At 42.4% G+C, this 26,405-nt stretch overlaps 2 protein-coding genes across 2 annotated transcripts in view; both read right to left on the reverse strand.

Moving 5' to 3' along the window:
• Positions 1 to 25,677, reverse strand: part of LOC128114554 (solute carrier family 5 member 4-like) — a 102,542-nt gene extending 76,865 nt beyond the window's left edge. The window contains exons 1-2 of the mRNA XM_052744654.1: positions 25,627 to 25,677; positions 24,670 to 24,730 (exon numbers count right to left, since the gene is read on the reverse strand). The gene's annotated coding sequence lies outside the window, so the exon portion shown is untranslated. The remainder of the gene's footprint in view (positions 1 to 24,669; positions 24,731 to 25,626) is intronic.
• Positions 1,825 to 25,678, reverse strand: Znf280b (zinc finger protein 280B). Its single transcript, XM_052744655.1, has 3 exons — positions 25,627 to 25,678; positions 24,670 to 24,730; positions 1,825 to 6,575 (listed from the first exon to the last, which is right to left on the reverse strand). The coding sequence occupies exon 3, from the start codon at positions 6,506 to 6,508 to the stop codon at positions 4,859 to 4,861; it is 1,650 nt and encodes a 549-aa protein (XP_052600615.1). The 5' UTR covers positions 6,509 to 6,575; positions 24,670 to 24,730; positions 25,627 to 25,678; the 3' UTR covers positions 1,825 to 4,858.
• Between the last annotated feature and the right edge of the window lie 727 nt (positions 25,679 to 26,405).

Consider the following 26,405-nt stretch of genomic DNA (forward strand, 5'->3'; position numbering starts at 1 on the left):
ATGGTCTGACAAAAGTCTCAGTGTTAGTTACATGGGGAAAATACTGTGGATCTTGACTTATGTCCCCTGTGAGGACTTCAGTCATGAGTACTAGGGTTCTGTTTGTCCATCTGCTGTTGAGAGGACTGAGGAGATGCCCTAACAGACTGCTCAATCTTCTCTCGGAGATCAGGCCTCAATTTCAGTTTCCTGAGACTGGACAGGCAGTTTCTGAGGTCTAAGAGCCACAAACAAAGGGCCGTTAATCACTGGTGCCCCTGACAACAGAGACAAGAGAGATAGGACACACCAAGCCTGGGCCACTGAGCCAGCCCCCAGTCCGTATGTGCTAGGCCAGCCAGCCTCCACAGCAGCTCAAGGACAAAACCTGAGACTTGTCCAGGCCTGCCCCAAAATGGATAACTGAGGCCTGACAAACCCCCAACTAACTCTAGCCAATTAAAAGTTACTAATATGATTGCTACTTGCATAAGCCAATCATATCTAAGATGAGCCAACTTCCTTAGATACTCCCCTCAGTTAGGCTTAAAAAGAGCTCACACACTTTTCCCAGGGTCTTTGCCATCTTGCCTTTGTATGGGATGGCCTGCCCCAGCATGCTGGGAGCTTTGAGATTATAAATGCTCTTGTTGATTGCATACATGAATGGTGGTCTTTTGTGGGACTTCTCCAGGACCCTAACACTGGGTTCTGTCTCACTTGGCATAGTTCAGCTGCTCCATGTGGCTTCCATCCCAGGACACCTGTCTACCTCAGTAGCCCCCTTCCCTACCCCCCTAAGAGCCAACCAATGCCCACCAAGTCAACTGGAAGCAGTTTTTCTGGGAGAAACAATGCCCCTATTCCTGTTCACTCACTTTTTTATAATAAGCAAAAAGTCTGGAATGTTCAATTCTGCCCTCACTACAGCTGCATGACCACACATGCACAGTTCAGGAGTTAAGCAGAGTCCTATGTCACCAGCATGTGCTGGGGACATGCTCGAGGCATGGTCATGCAGAGCCGTGACTCAGACCCACCCTCTCTCTCTCTGTTCTGTTCAGTCTCTTCCCCCCACCATCTTTCCCTTTCTCAGCACATGCTTGTGGTGGTATTGTGTTCCCTAAAATATTGTGCACCCTAATAAACTTATCTGGGGTCAGAGACCGAACAGCCACTAGATACAAAGGCTAGAAAATGGTGGCATGCACGCCTTTAATCCTAGCACTCCAGAGGTAGAAATCCCTCTGGATCTCTGTGAGTTCAAGGCCACATTGGAAATGGCCAGGCATGGTGACACACGCCTTTAATCCCAGAAAGGAGCCTTTAATCCTAGGGAGTGGTGGTAGAAAGCAGAAAGGTATATAAGGCGTGAAGACCAGGAACTAGAAGCATTTGGCTGCTTAAGCATTTGGCTGGTTAAGCTTTCAGGCTTCTAGCAGCACAGTTCAGCTGAGAGCCATTTGGATATGAGGACACAGAGGCTTCCCGTCTGAGGAAACAAGACCAGCTGAGAAGTTGGCCAGGTGAGGTTAGCTGTGGCTTGTTCTGTCTCTCTGACCATCCAGCATTTCACCCCAATAACTGGCCCTGGGTTTGATTTTATTAATAAAACTCTTTAAGATTCCTGCCACACATGCTCCTTTCCCAGGCCTGGTTCTTTTGTCTCCCCCACTTCCTCCTAATAAAGCTCTGAAACTGATACTGGGTTCTGTCGTGACCATGACCTTTCTGCGCAGTAACCAGCACCGCTTATCATTTCAAAACCCAACTGTGGAAGATAGAAAACAAAAATTAAGCTAAAATACATAGTGTTCAAATTTTAAAAAACAAAACAATAAAGCAAAAGGTTTTCACAAAATGCTTTATTTCTCTAATTGCTATTTCTTATAAATAACTTTGGCAACATTAATAAAATAATAACCTTTATTTGAAAAAGAAGCAACAGACTTCACAGAGTAACAAAATAGTAATCTTGACAGATATTTAATACATGTGTAAACAAAACAAAGTGACACTGCTTTAAAAATAGAGCTATCAATATAAAACAGAAAGCTCACTATGTTTCTTTGTGTTATAGGCACAGAAATGGACTTAAGCTAGCTCACTTCTAAGACAGAACCAAAGCTCTTGCTAATGATTTCTTCCTGAAGTTCTGTGACTAAGAAACTTAGCAGGGGGAAGAAAGGTGCAGCCAGAGGTAAACTGCCTTCCAAGAGAAGGACTAAACAGGACTTTAAAAGCAGGGGAGTTTCTAGTCACTCTAAAAGTCTCGACAAGCTTAATAAACCACGTGTGAGGTAGCGAGCCATGCAGGCTTAGGGAGAACACGGTGAGGAAGGGGCAGCCTGTACAGCCTGTGCACCAGGAAGAAACAGGAATTTTCTTGAGGGACAACAAGGCCAATACAATAGGTTGGAATAGTGCAGCAGCAGGGAGACACTGGGAAGTGGCCGTGGATGGGAGGCGTAGGTAGGCAGGAGCCAGAGCGCTGGGGCCTCCCTTAGCAGTAAACAACAATCCGTACTCCTTAGGAGCATGCTTTTGTGAAATGGCAAAGTACAGCAACAGTGCTGGAGATACTAAGCACTCGCTAAACACAGGTCTAAGGTGGTTCTTATTTTTACCATAGACAGTACACAAGTCTGCAGTACACGTATGATTCATTTCATACACAGTAGGACTTGCCCACCAGAACAAGTGGGGCAAACAACATTTTCCACATCTAAAGGAAAGGTACAGGGTAAAAAGTTAGGTGTGCCTTGGCCCAAGAAACCTCATTGAAAAGGCCTATCAAAATAGAGCAGATCACAATCAATCAATGGATCAAGCACAGAGCAAATAAATACAACAAAAGATACTAGCAACCTCTCATCTCCCTCAGTCTTAACAGAGAGGCCAAGGCCTGGTGATGATCTCTTCCCAGTTTTTCATGAAATCGAAGGAAACTTCATTAGACTGAGGAAGGAAAAATGGATAGGGACATCCTAAGGGACCCACCCCCAATGCCCCTTTCTTCTTTTTGGTTATAAGAGACAGGGTCTTACTGTGTAGTTAGTTTGGCAAGGAACTCATTAAGCAGCCCAGACTGACCCTGAACTCCAGACCCTTCTGCCCCAGGCTCCTAAGAGCAGTTATTACCAGTGTGTGCTACCACACCCAGCAAGATAAAGTACCTTTAAAGAAAGGAACAGGAAACTAGGAGATTTTTTCCAGACCATGTTTATAACCAGCATGCATCTAGACTCCTTGACTGATGAACAGAAGCAGCTGGGCACCTGGGCTAAACATGAAGGAACAGAGGTGGCACTGGACCACGCTCAAGAAGACAGGCCTGGAAACTTTTACAGAAACAGCTAATGCTACTGAGGTTGCTGAGGACAAACAAATCCTCAGGGGGTGCCCTACAGTCCTACAAAGAGTTGTTCCTCCTAGTGACCAGCTAAGTAGTATGCTATATTAATGGGAGAAAGCAAGTCTTCATTTAGGACATCGCCTGCACACTAAAGTGCTTCAAGTAAGACCCAAGCAATATTAGTGTGATCAACTGAGAAATTATACATACAACAACAAGAATGCTATTCATTATAATCACTCAAATATGAGGCAAGATACAAATTGTGACTAGGGATATAGTTCAGTGGCAGAGCCCTTGCCTGGTACATGTAAGGCCCTGGGCTTAATCCCTAGCACCAAGTGGGGGTGAGGGGGGAGCACCACATCACCAAATTGCAAGCTTCACATATTCAATAAACATAAGATACACATACACTAAAAAAAAAAACGTAGTGAAAAGGCTCCATCATGGGCCCTGGGTTATTTTTTTGTGCTATGTCCAATATCATTGGGCAAGTCCCTATTACATCATAAAAGTAGAACTAAATTCAGCCCAGGCCATAAACTAGACAGACGCCATTTTTCTGAACCTTTTCAATTAAAACTAAAGTCCAATAAATTTCAAACTACAAATGCCAAGGCTTCTTGCCCCAAGAAAAGACAATGCACTTTACTGTTGTGGCCCATAAGGATATGGCCAGTTCTTTCTTCAAACACAGCTAGCCAGAAGGGGGAGGAGAGTGCATAAGTCCAACTACCCGACGCATCAAGCGATAGGAAGTCCATGGACACCAGCTCCCATTCTACTAATTACTGTTGCTGCTTCACGTGGCACTAAGGATACACAGCTGTGCTTTCAATGCTTGTAGGGGGCCCTTCATAAAACGTGGACATTTTACAAGAATGGCTTGGCCTCCTTGAATCTTCTTTTGGGTAAAGACATTTAGGCAGTACTCACTCTTTGGCTCCAAGACTGGAATGAATGTGTGCCTGTCCACTTACCCATGATAAACCATTTAAGAAGAGAGCTCTCTCCCTCCTGTAGCAAGCATTAACTACCTATAGATCTTCAGGGAGAGGTGGAGCCTTGTGAGCCCCATCCAACTCGAAACTTTTATGCAGAAGAGCTCTCAAGCTTAGGAGTTACATAAAATACTAATAAATAGGTTTAACTTCTGTTTTCCATTCACAAGGATATAGGCATAAGCACCTTCCTTGGGTTGAGCCAAACACTTAATATGAAACCAGATATATCTTAAATAACACTCACTATTCATTCAGAAAACACTGTAGGTCAGAGTAGGAGGGTAGTAGAGTACTTGCTTATTATTTGTGAGGCCTTGAATCCAGCCCCAGAACTAAAACAGAACAAGACAAACCCTCACAAAGTAAAAACAAATGAACAAACAAAAACCCTGCATTATCACAAAATTAAAGAAAAAACAGTCCATTTCTTCATCAGTCTTGGGTCCTGACGAATAACGACTGTACAGTTTGTCCTCTCATCTCTCTGAAGGGTTCTGGGTTCTGACTTAGATTAGAATCAGTGGGACCTTTTTGAAGGTTTTCCTTGAGATCTGGGGGAAGGCGGTTCCCAGTCAGTTGTGCTCACAGTGACCGATGCTACTTTCCCAGATTCTGACTGAACAGGATCCACCGAGACCTGAATAACAACCTTCGTCTCGGGAGGCAACCCTTCTAGCTGCTTAGGTTTCTTAAACATTTGGTGACACCGGGTCTTATGCTCCATTTTTTCCTTGAAGGTTAAAAACTGTAGCCGACATTTGGAACACTGGTGACCGTTCCTTTCCCAGTGCCCCCGATAGTGACACATGTATGGTGTTCCGGTTTTGAAAATTTTAAGACAAAATGGACAAAGCAGGTTCTTAGTGTTGACATGGTACTTTCTAAAATGTGTTTCCACATCGGCAAAGACAGACGACCTGTATTTACAGATCTGGCACACGTACGGCATTTCCCCGGGCTTATGATTGTCCTTCATGTGCTCTAAAAGAACTTGATCTGTCTCAAATGACAATTCGCAGATTCTGCAGACCATGGTGGGGTCAGGGGCGATGTGCACACGGTCGACGTGGAACTCCAGCTGGATGGGAGAGGTGAACTGCCGATGGCAGTGCTGGCAGGTGGTATGGTTCTCCCAGCCGTCATTCCCCTGCCTCTCAAATTCCAAATGATGTTTGGTGTGGTTCATAAATTTGACATTTTTGAGAGCTTTCAAACAGTTGGGGCACTTGAAGATTGTGTGAGTCTTCTGTTCTGGCTGCCCATCTCCTTTATGCTGACCATAGTAAAAGTCACTAAGTAACAAAGTCAAACTTCCTTTCTTGGGATCAAAGGTCCCTTGACTCGCTGGACTTGAAAAGCCCACTTTCACCAACCCGTTTTCATAGCGAGGGTGTACACTTGTAGGACTGATGTAGATAGCATTCTCTGAGAGAGGTGCTCCATTCACAACACGGTTTACTGATTTGGGAACATTGCTGGAGGGTGTACTCGGTTGAGGATTTGAGGTATGGAAAGTACCAGAAGAGGATGATGCTGAAGAATGTTCTTCATCAATTTCTATAATAAATTCAGGCCTCTGCGGGTTAATGACATTTACTTCTGAAGTGGAATGGCGCTTCGATGCAGAAGAACTTCCGTTCCAACCTCCTACTGAAAGTGCTGCCCTTACTGGACTATGCTTTGAACTTGAGATTGGAACCAAAGGGGAACCCTTTGAAGAGCTACCAGGCACAACTTGTGGTGAATTACTTCTATAATCAGGTTCGGACAAAGGCTCAATAATAATAGGACTATCTGTCGATCTTGACTCAGCAGGAGATGCTGGCAAGACAATCACTGTCTCTGATGTGGGGGCTGCAGGGCTTTCAGCAGGAGATGCCGGCAAGACGATCACTGTCTCTGATGTGGGGGCTGCAGCACTTGAGGGCTGCAGCCTTTCAGTAGTCATTTTTCTAAGGCTGTTTCGCTTTCTTTTTAAACGTGAACCTGGGGTGACTCTGTTCAAAATGTTCGAATTAGCAGGTTTTGAATTTGAAGTCTTTCCAACGAATATCAGTTCGGCGTCTTCATTTACATGCTCAACCCCTACAAAGATCAGCTCGGCATCCTCATCGTGGGCTCGACTGGGTTCCTGCTCTTCACTGCACAACATGAACTGCTGCTCCATTTCTAATGTTTTGGTTCCTGACAGGTGTGGTCACAAGTCCCAGTACTTCCTCTATTCACACTGCCACCTGAGTACAAATACATCACACATCAGTAAGCACAGAAAAAGGACTTATTTTTCTCATCAAAGACTTTGAAATGATTATAAACATTAAGGACACTCATCCAGTGCCACTACCACTCTACCCCAACCTTTCAGGCTCAGACCTGGGCAGGAGACGCATCCATGGGCTCTTTTGCCTGAGACTCTCACTCAGCACCTATCTAAGCAGCCCCCAGACCAAGGCAGGAGCCCTATCTGCAAGGTCTCTTAAGTGAGTCCTCTCACCCCCAATTGCCTCCTCTAAATAGTCCCAAATCCTCCAGACCTAGGTCCAGCTAAGAGCCAAATCTACCCTCTCTTAGAGAGTCTGACCCAGGGCCTTTACCACATGCCACCCACCCAGGTCCAGGTGGGGCCCACATCTTCAAGCTATCTTAGCCCAGGCCCTCTGTGTGCTCTCTTGCTGAGGCTGACCAAGTCCCTGAACCCGTGCCCAGCCCCAGCCAGGAGTCACACTAGAGGACTTTTCTGGACTTCACTCAAGCAATCTTACCCTACCCTTAAGACCCCTGCATCACTCTGGTTAACAGTGAACTAGAGTTTCCCCAGTCTCTCCAATCAATAATCAATGCCGGGTAACTCAAGGACTAACCTGCTCACTCCTACTTGTCTTGAAATCAACCAAGCTCAGAGGAAAGCAAAAACCAGAATCAAACTTCTACTCCACATATGCAGGTTAGAACCTCACATCAGACACAAAGAAATGAACTCCCACAGCCCTACTAGAAAACAAACAGTATGGGAGACTGAGACAACACGTGCCCCTTAAAGACTACCAGTCCTATAGAAATGTCGCCAAAAAACTCAGGACACAGATTTTAAGGAACAACTGTAAACAATCGAAGGATTCAAAAAATCCAAAGAGGCCACAAGCAAACACCTCAATGAACTTAAAAGAGGACAAGAAATAAGAAAAGCCCTCTGATGCCCTGAGAGTGTATCCTCAGGAAGGAGGTATCCAGGTCAGCTCTAGCTCAGCTTCTCCAGGTCCTGTTTCCCAAGTGTGTGGTGGCACTCTACCTTCTGCTGCCCTCACAGACACCATGCCTAAGACCAACCTGGGCAAGGAAAGGGTTGACTTCCTCTTACCACTCCCAGGTCACAATCTGCCTGATTTGTAAAACGGATCATGGACCAGTAATTCCACATTTTCTACAGACTTAATTTGAAGAACTCTGTCCAAATGAGGAATTCTGGAGACTAAGAAATGATCTGCAGCAGAGGGCATTTTATAACATTTTCAACCAAAACGATGTTAAAGTAAGTTATAGGAAGCCTTACTATACACACAAGCACACATAAACAATCAGTGCACAAGGCATGGGTAAGTGTTTGTAATTCCAACACCCAAGAGAATCGTGAGATCAAGTACAGCTTCCAGGCCAGCAAGATAAGATCCTGACACAATAAAATAAAAAGTAACAAATTAATTTTTTTTTAAAAGCTGCTCAATGGCCAGGCTTAGTGGTACATACCTTTAATCCCAGCACTTGGGAGGCAGAGGCAGGAGGATCTCTGTGAATTTGAGGCCAGCCTGGCCTACAAAGCAAGTTCCAGGACAGCCAAGGCTACACAGAGAAACTCTGTCACAAAAAATTCAGTGTGCTTCCTCTATACCAATGACAAACACTGAGAAAAAAAAACCAAGGAAACAATCCTATTCACAATCGCCTCCAAATGAACCAAAACCTTGGAATAAACCTAACCAAGGAAGTGCACAAACTCTAAACAATGAACATTTTAAAACACTGAAGAAATTGAAGAAGACACTAGAAAATAGACGGACCTCTCATGATCATGGCTGAAAAAAGTCAGTACCATGAAAATGTCCATCCAACCAATCTACAGATTCAATGTAATCTCCATCAAAACCCCAGGAATTCTTCAGACACAGAAAATAATCTTAAGTATCGTAAGACCCCGAGAGATGAAGGAACCCTGAGCAAAAAACAATACTTATAGAGGTATCAACATACCTGATTTCAAGCTGTCCTACAAAGCCAGAGTAATAAAAATAGCACGTTACTGGCACAAACACAGGCTAGGTCAATGGAATAAAACAGAGCACATAGACACAAGGCCACAGAACTTCAACCACCTGACTGTTGACAAAGCTGTCAAAAGCACACACTGGAGAAAAGACAGCATCTTCAATAAATGGTATGAGAAAACTGGAAATTTGTATGTAGAAGAATGAAACTATATCCTTATCTTGCACCGTACATAATACATTCCAAGTAGACCAAGGACATGAGACCTGAAACTGAAAGAGGAAAAGGAAAGAGTTCCTTTCAAGATATAAATGAAGTAATAACTTTCTGAATATGGTATGTTTATGTCTGAACACCTGATTTCAGCTCATAAGTCAGATTTATGTCTTTTAAGAGTTAACAACTGTAGGTATCCAGGATACCTTACCTTCACAGTATAAGTACAGCCTGGCTCCCAACAGTCAGGATACCTTTCTCTTCTGAGCACTTCAAGTGAGGGCACCTACCTACCAGGCCTGAACAGTCCTCAGGCCAGTCCCATCCCATCCAGGAAACATAGGTAATAACTTTCTGAATAAGACTCAAATCGCATCAAAATAAGACCAATAATTGACAAGTTGGATCTCACGGAACTAAAAGGCTTTTGTACAGAAGAACTTGTCAGTTGAATGAATGGGAGAAAAATCTCTGCTGGCTATATATTTGACAGGATTAATCTCTAAACTATATAAAGAACCCAAGAAACTAAACATCAACAACACAATCAAATCTTAGATATAGGACTGATCAGAAAGTTCACACACACACACACACACACACACACAAAATACAAATGGCTAATAAACATTTTTTTTAATATTCAACATCATTGGCCATCAGAGAAATATAAATTAAAACTACTTTGAGGTTCCATTTCACCCCAGTCATAAAAAGAAAAATGACAACAAATGGTGGTAAGAATGTAAGTTGGAGAAATACTTATCCACTGCTGGGGGGAGTGTTAATTGGTGCAGCCATCGTGGAAATCAGCATAAAGCTCTTTCTAGAAGAGCTAAAGACAGAAATTCCATAATGTCCCTGTTAGTTACAATTATCAACACAACCAAGAGACACCCGGTAAGAGGGAGTCTCAAGTGAGGATTGGCAAGGTCAGACTAACCGGGTAACAGCACTGTGGCTGGTGCTATTCTTAGGCAGGTGGTCCTGGGTTGTGTAAGAAAGCTAACTGGCTAAGTGTAAGCCCGGGAGTGCCAAGAAATACCATTCCTCCATGGTTTCTACTTCACTTCCTACTTGAGTTCCTTCCCTCAATGATGGGTTGTAACCTGGAAGTGTAAGATAAAATAAATCCTTTCCTCCCCAAGTTGCTTTTGGATATGGTATTTGTAACAGCAACCCAAAGAAAACTAAAATAGATCTGACCTAGCTTTATCTCTCTGGATTATACACCCAAGGTACTGTACCCTACCACAGGCACACTTGCACATCCATGTTCATTGCTGTTCTATCCACAACAGCACGAACATGGACCAGCCTAGACATCAACCAACGGATGAATGAATAATGAAACTGTGCCGTACACATCAATGGAATTTTACTCAGCTGTAAAGACAAACAAAATTATGAAATTTTCAGGAAAATGAATAGAACTGAAAAATATACTGAGTGAGGTAACCCAGACCCGGAAAGACAATCACCACTCTTTTCTCTCATTGATGGATCCTAGCTTTGAACTTTTAGTTGTGCATTTAATTTGAAGTCATCAGGAGGCTATAAAGAGCACATGAGACGAGGGAGGAAAGAAGGCTTTAACCAGCGGTTGGGGTTAGGGGACCGTAGAGCAAATATGTTATAAAAGTAGAGGGGGGGGAGACCAAGAGTTAAAAGTTTAAGGAGGGAGCCGGGCGGTGGTGGCGCACGCCTTTAATCCCAGCACACGGGAGGCAGAGCCAGACGGATCTCTGTGAGTTCGAGGCCAGCCTGGACTACCAAGTGAGTTCCAGGAAAGGCGCAAAGCTACACAGAGAAACCCTGTCTCGAAAAACCAAAAAAAAAAAAAAAAAAAAAAGTTTAAGGAGGGTAATGGTAGGGTACAGACTGGAGGATGTGACGGGAATGTTAATTAAAACTAAGGACATACGGAAAAGCCTTGTGGAAAACCACTGCTCTGTAAGCTAATTAAAAAATACAGGTTTGGGAGAGGTGGAGAGATGGCTCAGAGTTTGAGAGCACTGACTGCTCTTCCAGAGATCCTGAGTTCAATTCCCAGCAACCACATGGTGGCTCACGGCCATTTAGAGTGAGATCTGGTGCCCTTTTCTGGTATGCAGGCACACATGCAGACAGAACACTACATATGTAATAAATAAATAAACCTTTTAAATATACATGTGTAGGTTTAGTTTAAGTTTAAACAGAGGTACCTTACTACACAGGTAAACAATACTTCCTCTAGAAAACATGGGTTATTAAATGAAAAACCTAAGTCCTAGGTGTAGGAACAGCTCTGTGTAATTGATGTGGGAAGCCCCAGAGGCTCCCCAACAACACAGGCTACTGCCGTTGCTCGACTGTTTGCCATAGCTACATGGTAAGACCTACTGCTGAAGACACCCCACAGTTTGGTAGTAGGATACCCAAAAATCATGCTGGAATTGACCTAGAAACCTCCTCTCTGACAGCTGGCTTTCAGTGCTGGAAGGTGCTACACAGGCCACTGGAGGCGAGGTCATTCCTAGACCTGTCTAATGGAGGACTCTGCATGCTACAGCGCTAACGTGACAGAGTGCCCACTGGCTCATTGGTAGAATGGTATACTACAGACAGGCCACTGGACTGGAGGCCTAGTCACAAGATGTAATTCACGCCTGGAACTGTCAACCTGGTCAAAAGCCCACGGTTGGAGAGGTCACAGGCGCTGGAAGGGAAGCCTCCTGTTGCTCCTCCCCCTTCCATATATTGGCATTTATACTTACAGTATAAGATCAGTATACTTACAGTACAGATTAGTGCTACTCAGTGTTGATAAGTCAACACAGAGACCGAGAGGTGCATCTTCAAACTGTAAGCCAGACAGACCTTAAGTTGCTCTGCCAGGTATTTTGTCATAGCAACAACAAAAACTAATAAAACAACCCAATTAAAAAGTGGGCAAAATGGGGCTAGAGGGATGGCTCTGTGGTTAAGGGCACTGGCTGCTCTTCCAGAGGACCGAGGTTCAATTCCCAGCACCCACTTGGCAGCTCACAACTGTCTGTAACCCCAGTTCCAGAGAATCTGACACCCTCACACAGCCATAAAAATTTAAAAATTGGGCAAAAGATTTTAACAGACATTTCTCCAATGATGATGCACAAATAGTCAAGAAGTACATGAAACTTTGTACAACATCACAAATCATCTGAGAAATGCAAATTAAAATTATTAGATATCACCTCACATCAATTAGAATAGCTATTACAAATTTAAAAGCAGGAAGTAACTCTTGGCCAGGACATGGATAAATTGGAATCCTCAAGCTGTTGAACTATAAAATGATACAACTGCTATGGAAAAAGGCATGGAAGTTCTGGGGAAAAAAAATGTTTTAAAGAACTGTCACATGATCCAGCAGTCTAACATCTAGGTATGCATTCAGAAGAAATGAAAAAGTCTTAAAGACACAGACACTTTTTCTGCATCTCTTGAGATGATCACATTGCTTAAAATGGCACCAGAATAAACTACCTCCCTGGCAGTGGATACAATGTAACCAGATGCTTCCCCCCCTGCCATCACGGCTTCCTTGACAAGACACACATTACTTCAAGATAAAAGTCTTAGACAAAGTAGGACTAGAGGGAACAGACCGCAACATAATAAAAGCTATATATAAGAAACCCACAGCCAACACCATCCTAAATGGAGAAAAGTTGAAGCAATACCACGGAAATCAGGAATAAGACAGGGATGACCACTACTTCCCATCCTTCTCAATATTGTGCTTGAAGCACTAGCTGGAGCAATAATGCATAAGAAGGAAACAGACGGGATACAAATAGGAAAAGAGGAAGTCGAATGTGGGAGCCCATTTTCAGATTCTTAGTGGTTTCACCCAGCAGGTCTGCATAGAGAGGATGATTTAGGACCACAGGCCTGAGTGCAGGTGTCTGAGATGGTCTGCACTTGGCTGTGCTGGGGGGAGGTCTTTTGCTCCACCTGTTGCTGTTTCTATAAATACCCTAGGGCAGAGACAGTCAGGGCCCGTTGGAATAGGTTCCAGGCCCTCTCTAGGCTATCCTTTATTTTCTATCTGTTTATCTCCACAATCTAAATCCTTTTAATATTTCCTGCTGCTCGCATTCAAGAAAACTCTGGGTAACTGTGGGGTAGGTGAGTAAACACCCTGCAGAATGGCACCGTGAATAGGGACTAAAGACAAAGGAAAATAGTAATAATAATAATTAGTTTTATTGCAGACTTTTTGGTGAAAGTGAGAGTATGGTCCTGCCAGTTGAAGTGGCCAGTCCAGTGTTGAAGTGAAAGTAGAGAAATTAGTAAGGGCAGGGCGTTTTATCCTCGAGAGAAAAGGAAAAACGGACTGGAAGGATGTCCGATGCTGCAGCGCAAAAATCTCCTCTATCAAGATTTCTATCTTCTATCTCTTTCCCAATTTCTATCTGTGAAAAGTAAGTATAAGGTATAGTGTAGTAATATACTGTAGGAAAAACTAAGAAGTTTAAAGTAGTGTAGAAAAATTTAATTAAGATAAGTTAGGCAACTAGATAGAAAAACTAAGTCTTCAATCTAACTTTGGGGGCTATGAACGCAAACTGGGGGGAAAAATCTTTGAGTTTTACGGGTATAAAAAAAACTTTTTTTGAGCTTATTGGGCAGAAAAAAGATTCCTATGGAAGCTTTTGGCCTGGGGACAGCTAAAATACTAATTCCAAGTGGCAGGAGAAAGTGATTTCTCCTGAGGCAAAAATTCAGGTGTAAGAAGCCAAAAAGTTTAAAGTTCAGAAGTTTTGGGAAAAGTTCGTCTTTCTCTCTTGGGGAAAAGAAAATCTTTCTCTTAAACTAAAAGCTTTTCTTGGAAAACTTGGTAAAATCTCTCTCTAAAAAGCCTTAATCTTTCTCAAAACTAAAAGCTCTCCTAAAAAAAAAAAACAACTTAAAAACTAAAACCTTTCAGAACTTTCTCAGAAGGACAAAAATTAGAATCACCTGAAGATATTAGTATGGGAATCACCTGTGATTTGTTCTAAGGGAAAACAACAAACCTCTTAAGACAGCAAACTTCTCTAAGTTCTTTCTTTCAAATTTTAAAAATCCTGCTTGCAATGCAGGAGGCAGGGATTGAGTTCCTAAAAACCTCTAAGCTCTGTCTCTTCAAGCTAGTAAAAGACAGCAGGTCAGAGTCCCCTGAGGGAAACACTTGGGTGAGTGTGGGTAAAGAGCCACAGAGAGCCCAACAGGGCAGGAAATTATTTACGTGGGAAAAGCAAAACGCCACGTTTTTCAGTTACAGCTGAGCTGAGGCATCAAGGGTTTTGTTTCTGAGTGAGCACTTGTCGGAATGAAAGGGTGCTCCTAAACGTCCCAATGCAAAGTTCCCCCGAAGCAATGAGCTGAAACTCTGTTAAGTGTTTTATCTTAGCTTCTAACCAACAACTGAGAAACCTCCGAGTTTGAGTACATTACAGGATACTAAAGTTCCTGCAGTTGTGAACAACTTCTTGGAGCGTAGAGCTGAGGAAGGAAGATGCAGGACCCAGGGGTAAACTGCTAATGAACAGAGCTAAAGCTGGCTTAAAGGCACAGTTACCCGCTTTCCTGCAAGTCTGGGGTTGTTAGGTGGGGCTGCTCAGTGTCCACAGCTGCAAAAAGAAATCTCCCTGAGAAAAGCTCTCCTATCAGAGAAAGCACCTTCCTGGGAAAGCAGTAAAGCCAAACTGTGTCTGCAGTTGGGCTGCCGAGTCAGGAACGCTGTCTGGGGAAAGAGCCCAGCCAGGGCAGAATGGAGAACTAACAAGGAGTAAAGTTCTTTTCTATCAGAAAGCATCTTTTTGAGGAAAGCTTTGTTTCGACTGATTCCAGTGAGGTGAGGGAGTGTAGCCCTGAAAGGTGAATTGCCTCTGGCGATAAGCTCTGTCTGAGAGTTCTTGGACAAACAAAAGTAATCCACTGGAGAAATGGGCCAGGTAAGGGCCTGATTAGGGAAGTACGCCTGTCCTAATGTGAGCTTAGAGATGGCAAAAAACTCCCTTGTTAGAAAAGCAGAAGCTAGATTTTCAGTCTGTACGCAAACCACACAGACCCTGAAAATAGAGATGGACTAAAGCCCCTGCCTTCAGAAGCAGAAAAGCTCCCACTGTGGCACTGGGAAATGTTTCTGGGGCAGAGGCGATAAATTGAGACCAAACTGGGAACTGTCAGGGAGAAAGACTCTTTGAAGAAACAGAGAAGGGACAAATTCCTCCCCAGAAAATGAAAGCTGCTAGAGTTTGAGGCAGATTGGGGAAGGGCGGGGGGAGCCCCTATCTCCAAAGGCAGCTAGCAGAGGAACAGAGCCCCAGCCTGAGGTATCTGAAGCTCTGCATCTGGGGGGTGGGGTGGGGGACAAGCAAAATGAGATAAAGATCTATCGGTGGAAGAAAATCTCTGAAGGAGCTATGGAAAAGCTCTGTTGTAACTGCTTTTGTTTTTCACTGACTGGCTAAGGCAAACACAAGCCCCAAGAAAAGTTGCTATCAGAAATGCCCACCTCAAATGCATGCTAACGAGGCAGGTGCCGTTCTGATCCAGGGCCAGTGTCAGATGAAGGAGAGACACCTGTTGAGGTCAGTTCAGAACAGAAATCTCTCACTGTCTCGTAATTAAAAACATAAAACGCTTGGTTCAAACCTCCTACTCGAAAATTTTGAAAGCAAGGCCGGTAAAAGAGAGCAGAAATCTCCCCATCTCCCATAGTTGAAAACGCGAAAAACTTGGTTCAAACCTCCCAGGCAAGAACTTTGAAAGCAAGCCTGGTAAAAGAGAACTAGAAGTTGACTTTCAGACCTGAAAAGAACTATGGGAAATGAAGTCCAAAACTAGCTTGTAGCAACGGACTGATATAAGAGAAATGCATTCTGGGAAAGGTAGTTTTTCTGCTAAAGATGGCGACATTACCCCAAGACTTTTCAGCTCAAAAAGACATTTATAGTAAACTTAAAATACAGTTTTTAGGGCTGGAGAGATGGCTCAGAGGTTAAGAGCACTGACTGCTCTTCCAGAGGTCCTGAGTTCAATTCCCAGCAACCACATGGTGGCTCATAACTACCTGCAATGAGATCTGGTGCCCTCTTCTGTCGTGCAAGGACACATGCAGACAGAATACTGTATACATAATAAAAAAAAATACAGTTTTTAAAAGAACAAGGAAGAAAATAGTCTCAGAGTTGGTTGAATGTTAGTTCTGAGGAAAAATTTTAAGAATATGGAACTCAGAGCTTCGCAGTTTTTGGCTCCTTTGGTAAAATACCTTATTTCCTGATAGCTGTGCAAGAATTTTGCTAAGAGCTTTACAGTAGTTCAATGTGGAGCTTTTTGTAGAGCAAACTGAAAGTTCTGCTACATCAGAAAAATTTGTCTGAATTATGTCACAGAGAAGCTGTTATGAATTTGGGTAAAGGGACAGCCTCTAACTAGAAACCATTTATCAACAAGCCATTTTAAAATCCTTAATAAAGCAAGGGAAAGCAGTCCATACACTGAACACTGTTTTAGAAGAAACATATGGGAAATTTAAAAAGTTCTTTGCCTTTTGAACAAACAGCCTACAATGAATGATTCCCTTGTAAATCTAGTAAGAGGACAAGGAAATGGGTATTCAAAAAGAAAGGACTGCTTTATAGATGGGAGTCACACTTCAGAAAAATCTAGCCGTCTTACAAAATAGTTGCTTCACCTGAAAGTTCCTTATAAGAAATCAATGCTAAATATCACAGCTGCTAACAATAACATCAGGGGTTAAAACTAATGAAGTGAAAATATTAAATCATGAAAATGTTCTTCTTCTGAGTAAGCTAATGAAGAATATGTTTTATGAAAGAACATCTGTGTTCTTGACTTCTTTTAATAGCAGCAGTTTTGTTGAAAATATTGGGCTATTAAAAATCTATCAGAGGGGTTGGGGATTTAGCTCAGTGGTAGAGCGATTGCCTAGCAAGCGCAAGGCCCTGGGTTCGGTCCTCAGCTCCAGAAAAAAAAATAAAATAAAATAAAATAAATAAATAAATAAAAATCTATCAGAAACATCAGCATAGTTAGAAGAACTCATGGCAAATACAGCTTTTAAAAAAATTAAGAAGGGGGAAAATTGTATCAGAGTTTGGTGATGAGTATGAAAAGCAGCTAAATCAACTTTCTTGATATTAAGGTTCCATCCTGCAGTCTGGGGATAGTAGGAGTATAAAGAGGCTTCCAGACTGCTGAGGAGTTTGAGACAATTGTAAGTAAGTTTCAGCAATGTTTTTAGACGGGCTGAAAGCTGCAGGTCTGGAACCTCACTCCAATTTAGACAGTTATCCTCTCCTGGTGGAAAATTGTCTGAGTTGCCAGCTAAGCAATTCAGAAACAGTGTATTTCTTACGAGGTTTTTCTCTTCTCTTTTTTCATTTTGGGTTTGCTGTAAACTGAGATAGCTCTTAATAATAGAGTTGGTATAAAACATCTAAAATGCATAGCAACAGAAGTCACTAAATCCCAGAGTTAAGAGAGCCATTAAAGAATTAAACTCTTGTTTCTCAAGAACTTTCAGAATGATAAGCTCTGAACTTTAGAAATGATTTGTGTACTTCCTGTCTAGTTAAGAGAATCTTTCTCATAGAGATAGTGATGATAATTAAGATTAAGAAGTAGAAAATTGCCAGGCGGTGGCGGCGCACACCTTTAATCCCAGCACTCAGGAGGCAGAGGCAGGCAGATCTCTGTGAGTTCGAGGCCAGCCTGGGCTACAGAGTGAGTTCCAGGATGGCACAAAGCTACAGAGAAACCCTGTCCTGGAAAAAAAAAAAAAAAGTAGAAAATTATCCTGTCTTGTTAGAAAATGTTAAAGGTGTTTGCTAAGTTAGATATATGCTAATGGTAGCCCTATATAAGTTTGTAAAATAGATCTATAGAGTTCCTTTAAGATAATAAGCTTGCAAGAAGTATCTAGGGTAGTCCTAAGACAAGTAATAATAAGCTTGTAAGAAGTAAAGATGCTGGTTGTAAATGTAAATTTAAATAAGAAGAATATAAGATGAATATAAGAAATAAATAAGAAATATATTTGCTAAGGTAGTCTTAGAGAGTTTCCTTAAGGATATAAGTAAATAAGAAATATATAAATAAGTATATGTTATATGTGAGTCTGTATAAAAAAAAAGTGTAAATGTTGAGTGTGAGTCTATGCAGGCAGTGATTTTAAAAGCTCCAGAAGCCACTAAGAAGCTAAGAATGGCGGACGCCAGAACCAGCGCAACAAGGCATCGGCAGCTGAGATCCATGGAAAATCAACGCAACACAAAAAAACCTGAGCTAACAGCAAAATCGGAGCGGTTTAAAATGTTGCTGTAACTAAAAAATGTCTCTGGCTTGAGAATGAAAGCTGCAGAGATGATTGTGTAGCATGAATCTTAAAGAGTCTTATTAATAAGAACAAACCTGGGACCAGTTATTGGGGTGAAATGCTGGATGGTCAGAGAGACAGAACAAGCCACAGCTAACCTCACCTGGCCAACTTCTCAGCTGATCCTGTTTCCTCAGACTGGAAGCCTCTGTGTCCTCATATCCGAATGGCTCTCAGCTGAACTGCTGCTCGAAAGCCTGAACGCTTAACCAGGCAAATGCTTTTAAGTTTCTGGTCCTCACGCCTTATATACCTTTCTGCTTTCTACCACCACTCCCTGGGATTAAAGGCTCGCTTTCTGGGATTAAAGACATGAGTCACCATGCTTGGCTGTATCCTTGAACACATAGATTTCTGCCTCGGGAATGCTAGGATTAAAGGTATGTGCTACCACTGCCTATCCTAAGTATCTAGTGGCTTTTCTGTTCTCTGACCCCAGGTCAGTTTATTAGGGTGCACAATATTTTGGGGAACAATACCACCACATGCTTGTTTGAACTAAAATTGTTAGCTGCAAAAATTTTTTGATTATAAAACACTTCTTCATATTTGGAAGTGAAAGTCTAATACCAAAATTTACTTTTTTTGAACTTTTTGAACTTAAAAAAAATGAGATAAAACTACAAAAAGGTTTTTGTTATGGATTTCTTCATATTTGGAAGGCTAGTACTAGAATTTATTATCTGAATTTTGAGACTTAAGAAATGAAATGAACAATAGTGATTTCATTGCAACAGGACAATTCTGAATTTACTTATGGTGATGACTTAGGAACTGTTTTCTGGAATTATTTGTGTTAAAAATGGAACTGTTTAAATGAAGATATTTATTGTTTCTACTTAGACTCAAGATGCAGTTTTGTGTATGCATATATGCTTTATTAACTGGTGATTCATAAATTGTTATATGTTAAGAATGAATTGTTTTATGGAACTGTTTATGTAAAAATGTAATTACTTATGGAACTGGTTTTATGCTACAAATGGAACTGCTTAAATGAAAAAGTTTGGGTTTTCTAACTAGGAATGAGATATTGTTTAAAAAAAAATTTATAAAGAAAAGGGAGAGCCAGGCGGTGGTGGTGGTGGTGGCGGGTGGCGGTGGCGGCGGCGGCGGCGGCGGCGGCGGCGGCGGCGGCGGCGGCGGCGGCGGCGGCGCACGCCTTTAATTCCAGCACTCAGAGGCAGAGCCAGGCGGGTCTCAGTGAGTTTGAGGCCAGCCTGGGGTACAGAGTGAGTTCCAGGAAAGGCACAAAGTTACAAAGAGAAACCCTGTCTCGAAACCTCCCCCCGCCAAAAAGGGAGGGGAGTAATATTCCTTAGAATATTTAATTTAAAAAATATTTTCTTGTTATTTGAGTGGATTAATGTTATGTTTTGTAAGAAATGTAAACGGGTATAGTAAGAGATTACTTTAAAGTGTAAAGAGTTTTATTAAAAAATTGCTTTTGAATGTTTTACTAAAAGTTTTCTAAGTGCTAATGATTAGACTGAGAACATTGCTTTTCAATATGGATTTGTAGGAATTGTGTAAGTTTGGGTTTTTCTAATTAGGTTTGAGATTTTGTTTAAAAAATTATAAAGAAAAGGAGGGGTTATGAGTGAATTAAAGTTAAATGTATGTTTGCAGAAATTGTTAACCTATTGATATTAATGCAGCCTGGTTTTGTGAAGTTGAGGAAATATTTAAGTTTGATGTGAATACATCAGAAGTTTTTCCTATGTTGTTAGCAAGAAAATTCAAATGGTTCCACTAAGAGTTAAAGTTGTAAGAGTGAGAAAATTGTTAACTACATATAGCACTATTTATGTTAATTCAAATGGTTCTGTTAAGAGTTTGCTTTGAGATGTAAGATTGAGAGAATTGTGACTATGTACAGCAATCTTTATGTTATCCTGTTAATGGGAATGATGAAGCTAAGGGATTCTTTAGGTTTGAAATTGCATTAAGAGTTTTTTGGTTTAGGAAGGGCTGGACGCAGCTAAAGACTGCTGTGGTCACCTTGGACACAATCCAAAAAAGAAATGCCATCTTTATCATCCTCTTCTTCCATACTGGGAGATGTAACAGCTATGGAGATTGCTGTGAGCTCTTAATAATGAATTATTTTTTATATATTAAGAGAGGGGGACCTGTGGAAGCCCATTTTCAGGTTCCTAGTGGTTTTACCCAGCAGGTCTACATAGAGAGGATGACTGGGCCATGGGCCTGAGTGCACTTGGCTGTGCTGGGGGGAGATCTTTTGCTCCACCCCTTGTCATTTCTATAAATACCCTGGGGCAGAGACAGTCAGGGCCCATTGGAATAGGTACTAGGCCCTCTCAAGGCTATCCTGTATTTTCTATCTATTTATCTCCACAATCTAAATCCTTAGCTATCTAATATTTCCTGCTGCTCTCACTTAAGAAAACTCTGGGGAACTGTGGGGTTGGCGGGTAAACGCCCTGCAGTTAAACAATTGTTATTAGTAGATAACATAATATTACACATAAAAAGTCCCAAAAATTCTAGAAAACGCTAGAAGCAATAAACAATTTCAGCACGGTGACAAGATGCAGAATTAACTTGTAAAGAAAAAAAAAATCAATACTTTTTTTTGTTGTTGTTTTTCCAGACAGGGTTTCTCTGTGTAGCTTTGGTGCCTGTCCTGGATCTTGTTCTGTAGACTAGGCTAGCCTCAAACTCAAAGAGATCCATTCGCATGCCTCTGCCTCCCAAGTGCTGGGATTAAAGGCGTGTGCCGCCACCACATGGCTAAAAATCAATACTTTTTTAATAACCAGCAACAAACAGAGAGGAGATTGTTACAGGGAGCCCACCACAGAGGACCACTCAAACACAGTTTATAGCCAATTGAAAGTCTTTATTCCTGCCAGCTGGGACTGCACTCATGTATTTGGGACTCAAGTAGAGCACTGAACTTTTAGAGTAAGGGGCTTTTAAAGGCAAAAAACAATATTCTGTTATCTGTCCACAGCTGCAGGGGGAGGTTTTGTGCAAGCAAGCATTTAACAAAAGCTAAGGCAAGTAGCTAAAGGGGAGATTTTATACAAGCAGGCAGTTTAACAGAAGTCAAGGTAAATTAGCTGGGGCATCTTGACCTTGGCTTCCTAGAACAGAGTTGGATAATTTTACACAAGGCTTTCCATTGGGGAGATCAAATTCTAGTCAAATCTAAAGTGGCCTCAGCAAGAACACAAGATGAAGGAACCTCTGCACTGTCCTGCCCTGTCACATCATGGGTACACTCCCAACAATGATAGGCTCAAAGAAAATAAAATACCTAGGAATAAACCTAAACAAGGAAATGAAAGACACATGCAATGGAAAATTTAAACCTCTGAAAAATGAGATAAGAACGCTAGAAAACAGAATGGACAAACATCCCATCCCATGTTCATGGATTAACAATTTAGAATTAATATCCTGAAAATGACTATTCTACCAAAGCCATTTACAGAGTCAATGCAATCTCAAAATTCCCATTTCATTCTTCACAAAAATAGAAAAACTATTCTAAAATTAATATGGAACCACAAAAGACACCAGATAGCCAAAACAATCCTGAATAAAAAGAACAGTGCTGGAGAGATTACAATACAGGATCTTAAGAAATATCACATGTCAGGCATGGCAGCGCATGCCTTTAATCCCAGCACTCAGGAGGCAGAGGCAGGCGGATCTCTGTGAGCCTATCCTAGGAGTTCTAGGACAGCCAGGACTATATAGAGACCCTGTCTCAAAAAAAAAAAAAAAAAAATTACAGAGCCATAGCAATCAATGAAAACAATATGGTATTGGCACAAAAACAGATACACAGACCAGTGGAACAAAATTGAATATCCAAATGAGTATATGTAACTTCAGCCACTTAATATCTGACAAAAACATAAGCTGAAGAAAAGTAAGCAACTTGAACAAATGGTGCTTGGGAAATTGGATATCCACAGGCAAAGAATGAAATTAGATCCATATCTAAACCCCGCCCCCCACAAAAACTAACTCCTGTGGACTTCAAATAGACAAAGCTCTAAATATGAAACACTGTAACCACTAGGAAAAAACAGGCAGTAACCTACATGATCCAGGTGTCGGAAAGGACATTCCAGAATAAAGCCAATAATTGACAAGTGGGAAAACTAAGAAGCTTTTGCACAGCTAAAGAAACAATCAGATGAAGAAGAAGCCCACACAATGGGGCAGAATCTTTGCTATACATCTGACAGAGGACTCATTCAGAATATATAAAGAACTCAAAAAGCATTAAGTCAAAAATAAATAAACCATTCAAAAAATGGGCTTAGGACCTGAACACAGCATTCTCGACAAAATGCAAACAGCTAAGAAATGTCTCCAAAAAAAGAAAAATGTTCACTGTCCCTAGTTACTAGGAAACTGCAAACAAAAACAACTGTGGAATTTCGTTTTATCCCAGTCAGAATGGTAAAGATCACCAAAGAGCCAACAACACCTTCTGGAGAGCATGTGGGGAAAAGGGAACCCTCATTCACTGTTGGTGGGACTGGAAACTAACTGAGCCACTCTGGAAATCAATGTGGAGAATTCTCAAAAAGCTAAGAATAAATCTACCATATGACCCAGATATACCACTCTTTGGCCTATGTCCAAAGGACAGCCTACTTCACAGAAACTTGCTCAGCCATGTCCTTCAAGTGATAAATGGATAAGGAAAATACTGTAAGCCAGGGGCTGGAGAGATGGCTCAGAGGTTAAGAGCACTGGCTGCTCTTCCAGAGATCCTGAGTTCAACTCCCAGCTACCACATGCTGGTGCCCTCTTCAGGCATGCAGGCAGAACAATACTGTATACATTTAAAAAAAAAAAAAAAAAAAGAAAAAAAAAAGAAAGGAAAATACTGTATACTGTAAACCGGTCAGTGGTGGCGAATGCCTTTAATCCCCACACTCCGGAGGCAGAGGCAGGCAGATCTCTGTGAGTTCCAGGCCAGCCTGGGCTACAGAGTGAGTTTCAGTAAAGACACAAAGCGATACAGAAACCGTCTTGAAAAACCAAAAAAAAAAGAAAGAAAAGAAAATCTTGTACATAGATGATTAACCCCAGAGAAATAAATAGAAACTAAAAGTCTCCCAGTCAAAAAAAAAAAAAAAAAAAAAAAGTCCAGGCCTAGAACGGTTCAATGAAGACCTCTACCAGACTTTCTTTTCTTTTCTTTTCTTTCTTTTTTTTTTAACCAGACTTTCAAAGAATTAATGGCAATATTACTCAAACATCCATGAAGTCTCACCAATATGGCTCCCTAACCACTTCAACATGATTTCAACAAGGACAACACTAAAAGACATACTGAAAAAAAAAAAAGAGGGAAAGCTCCTTGAGGCATTAAACCTACACAAAGAACTACAGTCAACTAAAGAATACTGAGAAAGAGAGAAATCTTCCGCAGAGAAGAACACCAAGTTGTCAGACCTGAAAACATACATATATGTAGCATTACACAGACTAAGCAGGTTGTATTTATATATTTAGGTGTGTCTGTGTGTGTGTGTGTGTGTGTGTGTGTGTGTGTGTGTAATATATACATATATGAAACAACAAAAAGAGATCATGAATTTTGAAAGAGAGCAAGGGAGGTACAGGGGAGGACTTGGAGAGAGGGAGAAGGAGGAAATGACATAATTATATTGTAATCTCAAAAAATAAAAAATTATTTTAAAAAAGAAATATTGCAGAAATAAATTTAAAAGCGAGCCACTTTGCTTCCTGCTATTATTTCTTGATATATCAAACTGACCCTAAGGTAATATTGATGCCTTAGAATTCCTGGGGGGAGGGGGGGCCCTCAAAAAAAAAAATCCAGAAGTCAGGCTTGTGCATACCTATAACCACAGCCCTTGGGAAGGGAAGACTAAAATCAGGAGCTGAAGGTAATTCTCAGCTACATAAACCGGTCTAGGATATGTGAGACCCTTTCTCAAAAAACCAGGGTAGAGACTAATCCAATTTAACATTTTACTGCATTAGCTGAATCTTAAACTATCTGTAACAACTCACTTTGCCTCCTACTATGATAAAAACCAGTCGCTTCACAGAGCAGCCATAGTGTTTACTTTCTTTTTCTTTTTCAGGATTTCGGGTGAAAGGAGCACGTCTGCCACTTCTTCCTGTTTGAGGACGCAACTTAGAAGGTTCCAGAATTATTGACATCAAATACTTGGCCTCAATTTATCAGACCCACTCAAATTCCCTCAGGAAATTCCAAACAATAATTTGTTTGTTTTTTGAGACAGGGTCTCACTATATAGTGCTGGCTGTCTTCAAACTCAGAGAGAGATCCGCCTGCCTCTGCCTCCCGAGTGCTGGGATTAAAGGCTTGTACGACCTGGCGGTCATGTTTTCTTTTATCAAAGGGGCGACTAGGAGACAGAACACGAAAGAGAAAAGACCCTTCTTACCTCAGATACACACTGTAACTTTTAATACCTTGAGAGAGTCCAAAGGGTGAAAGTCACATGCCTGAGGTAATCAGAAAAACAAACAAAAAAAAGATACATTTTATATGTTAAAAGATTTTACTCCGCTACCTACCAATTGTTTATGTATTTATTTTCTGTTTCCTTTTGTTTGCTTTGATACAAAACATGTCTGATCCTCCTGGCTCCACTTGCTAAGTACTGGGTGAGCCCATCACAACCACTTTGTCAAGTACTGGGTGGGAATCGAGCCCAGGGCTTTGTCCATCCTAGGCAAGCGCTCTAGCAACTAAGCTACCCCACCCCCACCCCTGGATGGTTTTTTTTGTTGGTTTTTTTTTACAAGCATCTTACAGGCTACCATCCAAAATACCATACCTCCATAAACAAAAAAAATCTCATTTGAGCCCTGCTCAAATCAAAATTAGCTATCTAGGAGAATAGATTAGGAGCCCCGAGAGCTGCCCTGGAGTTCAAGGAAGGGCCTGTGGATCTCCAAATTGGGAGTGGGGCTCAATTTACAAAACTGGCTTACACTTTGTTTTGTGAATAGGTCTCACTAAGTGGTCCTTCCACCGCCTCCCTAGTGGCCGGGATTACAGGCGGGCGCCACCGCGCCCTGTAGCAGGTCTCCAGGCTTCAGGACTTTAGGTACCGTAAGCGCCACCAGGGCCCTCAGCGATGGGGACGGCATTTAGGGGGAGCAGGCCCAGCCCTCGGATGGGGGTCGGGGGAGGCCGTAGGAGGGGGAACGCACGTGTATGCCGGGGGCTACCAGGCGGGATCCCCAGAGCCCGGCCTACCGGCGCTTCCTTCCCGCTGGACTCGGCAGAAGGCCCTCACCCGTCCTCCCACCCCGGGATCTGGTGGCCGGTCCCTGCCGGTCGCCCCCGCAGAGATCAGCAGGACCACACCCCTGCCCTGACCTCCCCCGCATACCTGAGCCCCCCGGAACGCCTTGGCCCGCGAGGCGCTGCGCGGGAAGCCCCGCACCCCGACCTGCCGGGTCCGCCGCACCGCCCGCAAAGCCCAGGCCGCTTCGCCTGGCTCGCACACTCGCCCACGGCGACCTGTGATTGGCTGCCAAGGGAGGACGCGAGGTCAGTCGCTGGGCTCCGGGCCTAGCGCCGATCTGATTGGTCCCCAGGCTCCTGGGAGCGTTCTCCCACTCTGGCACCCCTAGTGGCTACAGCGGGCGAAGGAGCCAAACGGAGATGAACAAGGCAGAGATGAGACACCCTGCAAGATTTGAAAGCCAAAGCCGGCTCTTTCATTCTAGCACTTAGGAGGCTGAGGCAGGAGGATTGAAAATTAGACATGGCTGCATAGTGAGATCCTGTCTCAAAAAAGAAATGGGGGTTGGGGGCGGGGAATAGATGAGAGATAAAGAAAAAAAAATGCATAACTACAGCCAGCCAGGGCCCAGGGCCAGAGATACCTCCCAGTCCATTAGGAAATAGTTTGCTACCTGTAATACACGTATGACACTCTTCAACTGCGTACGTACCTTTTGCATAAACACACTCCCTGGCTCTCACACTTAGAGAATGACCAAGCTACTGAGCTTGAAACCCATCCCCTTAAAGCTGCCTCTGGGACCACTCCAGCTAACCCTGCCACTGTTTTAATCCAACTGGAAGCAAACTCAAAACAGATGTCCTTCTTTTTTAAACTGATGGGGGCGGGGGGGGGGGATCAAAAGATGAATGTCTTTCTGT

This window comes from Peromyscus californicus, unplaced genomic scaffold (genome assembly GCF_007827085.1).
Source record: "Peromyscus californicus insignis strain IS unplaced genomic scaffold, ASM782708v3 Scaffold_19__1_contigs__length_69161282, whole genome shotgun sequence".
NCBI classification, from domain to species: Eukaryota; Metazoa; Chordata; class Mammalia; order Rodentia; family Cricetidae; genus Peromyscus; species Peromyscus californicus.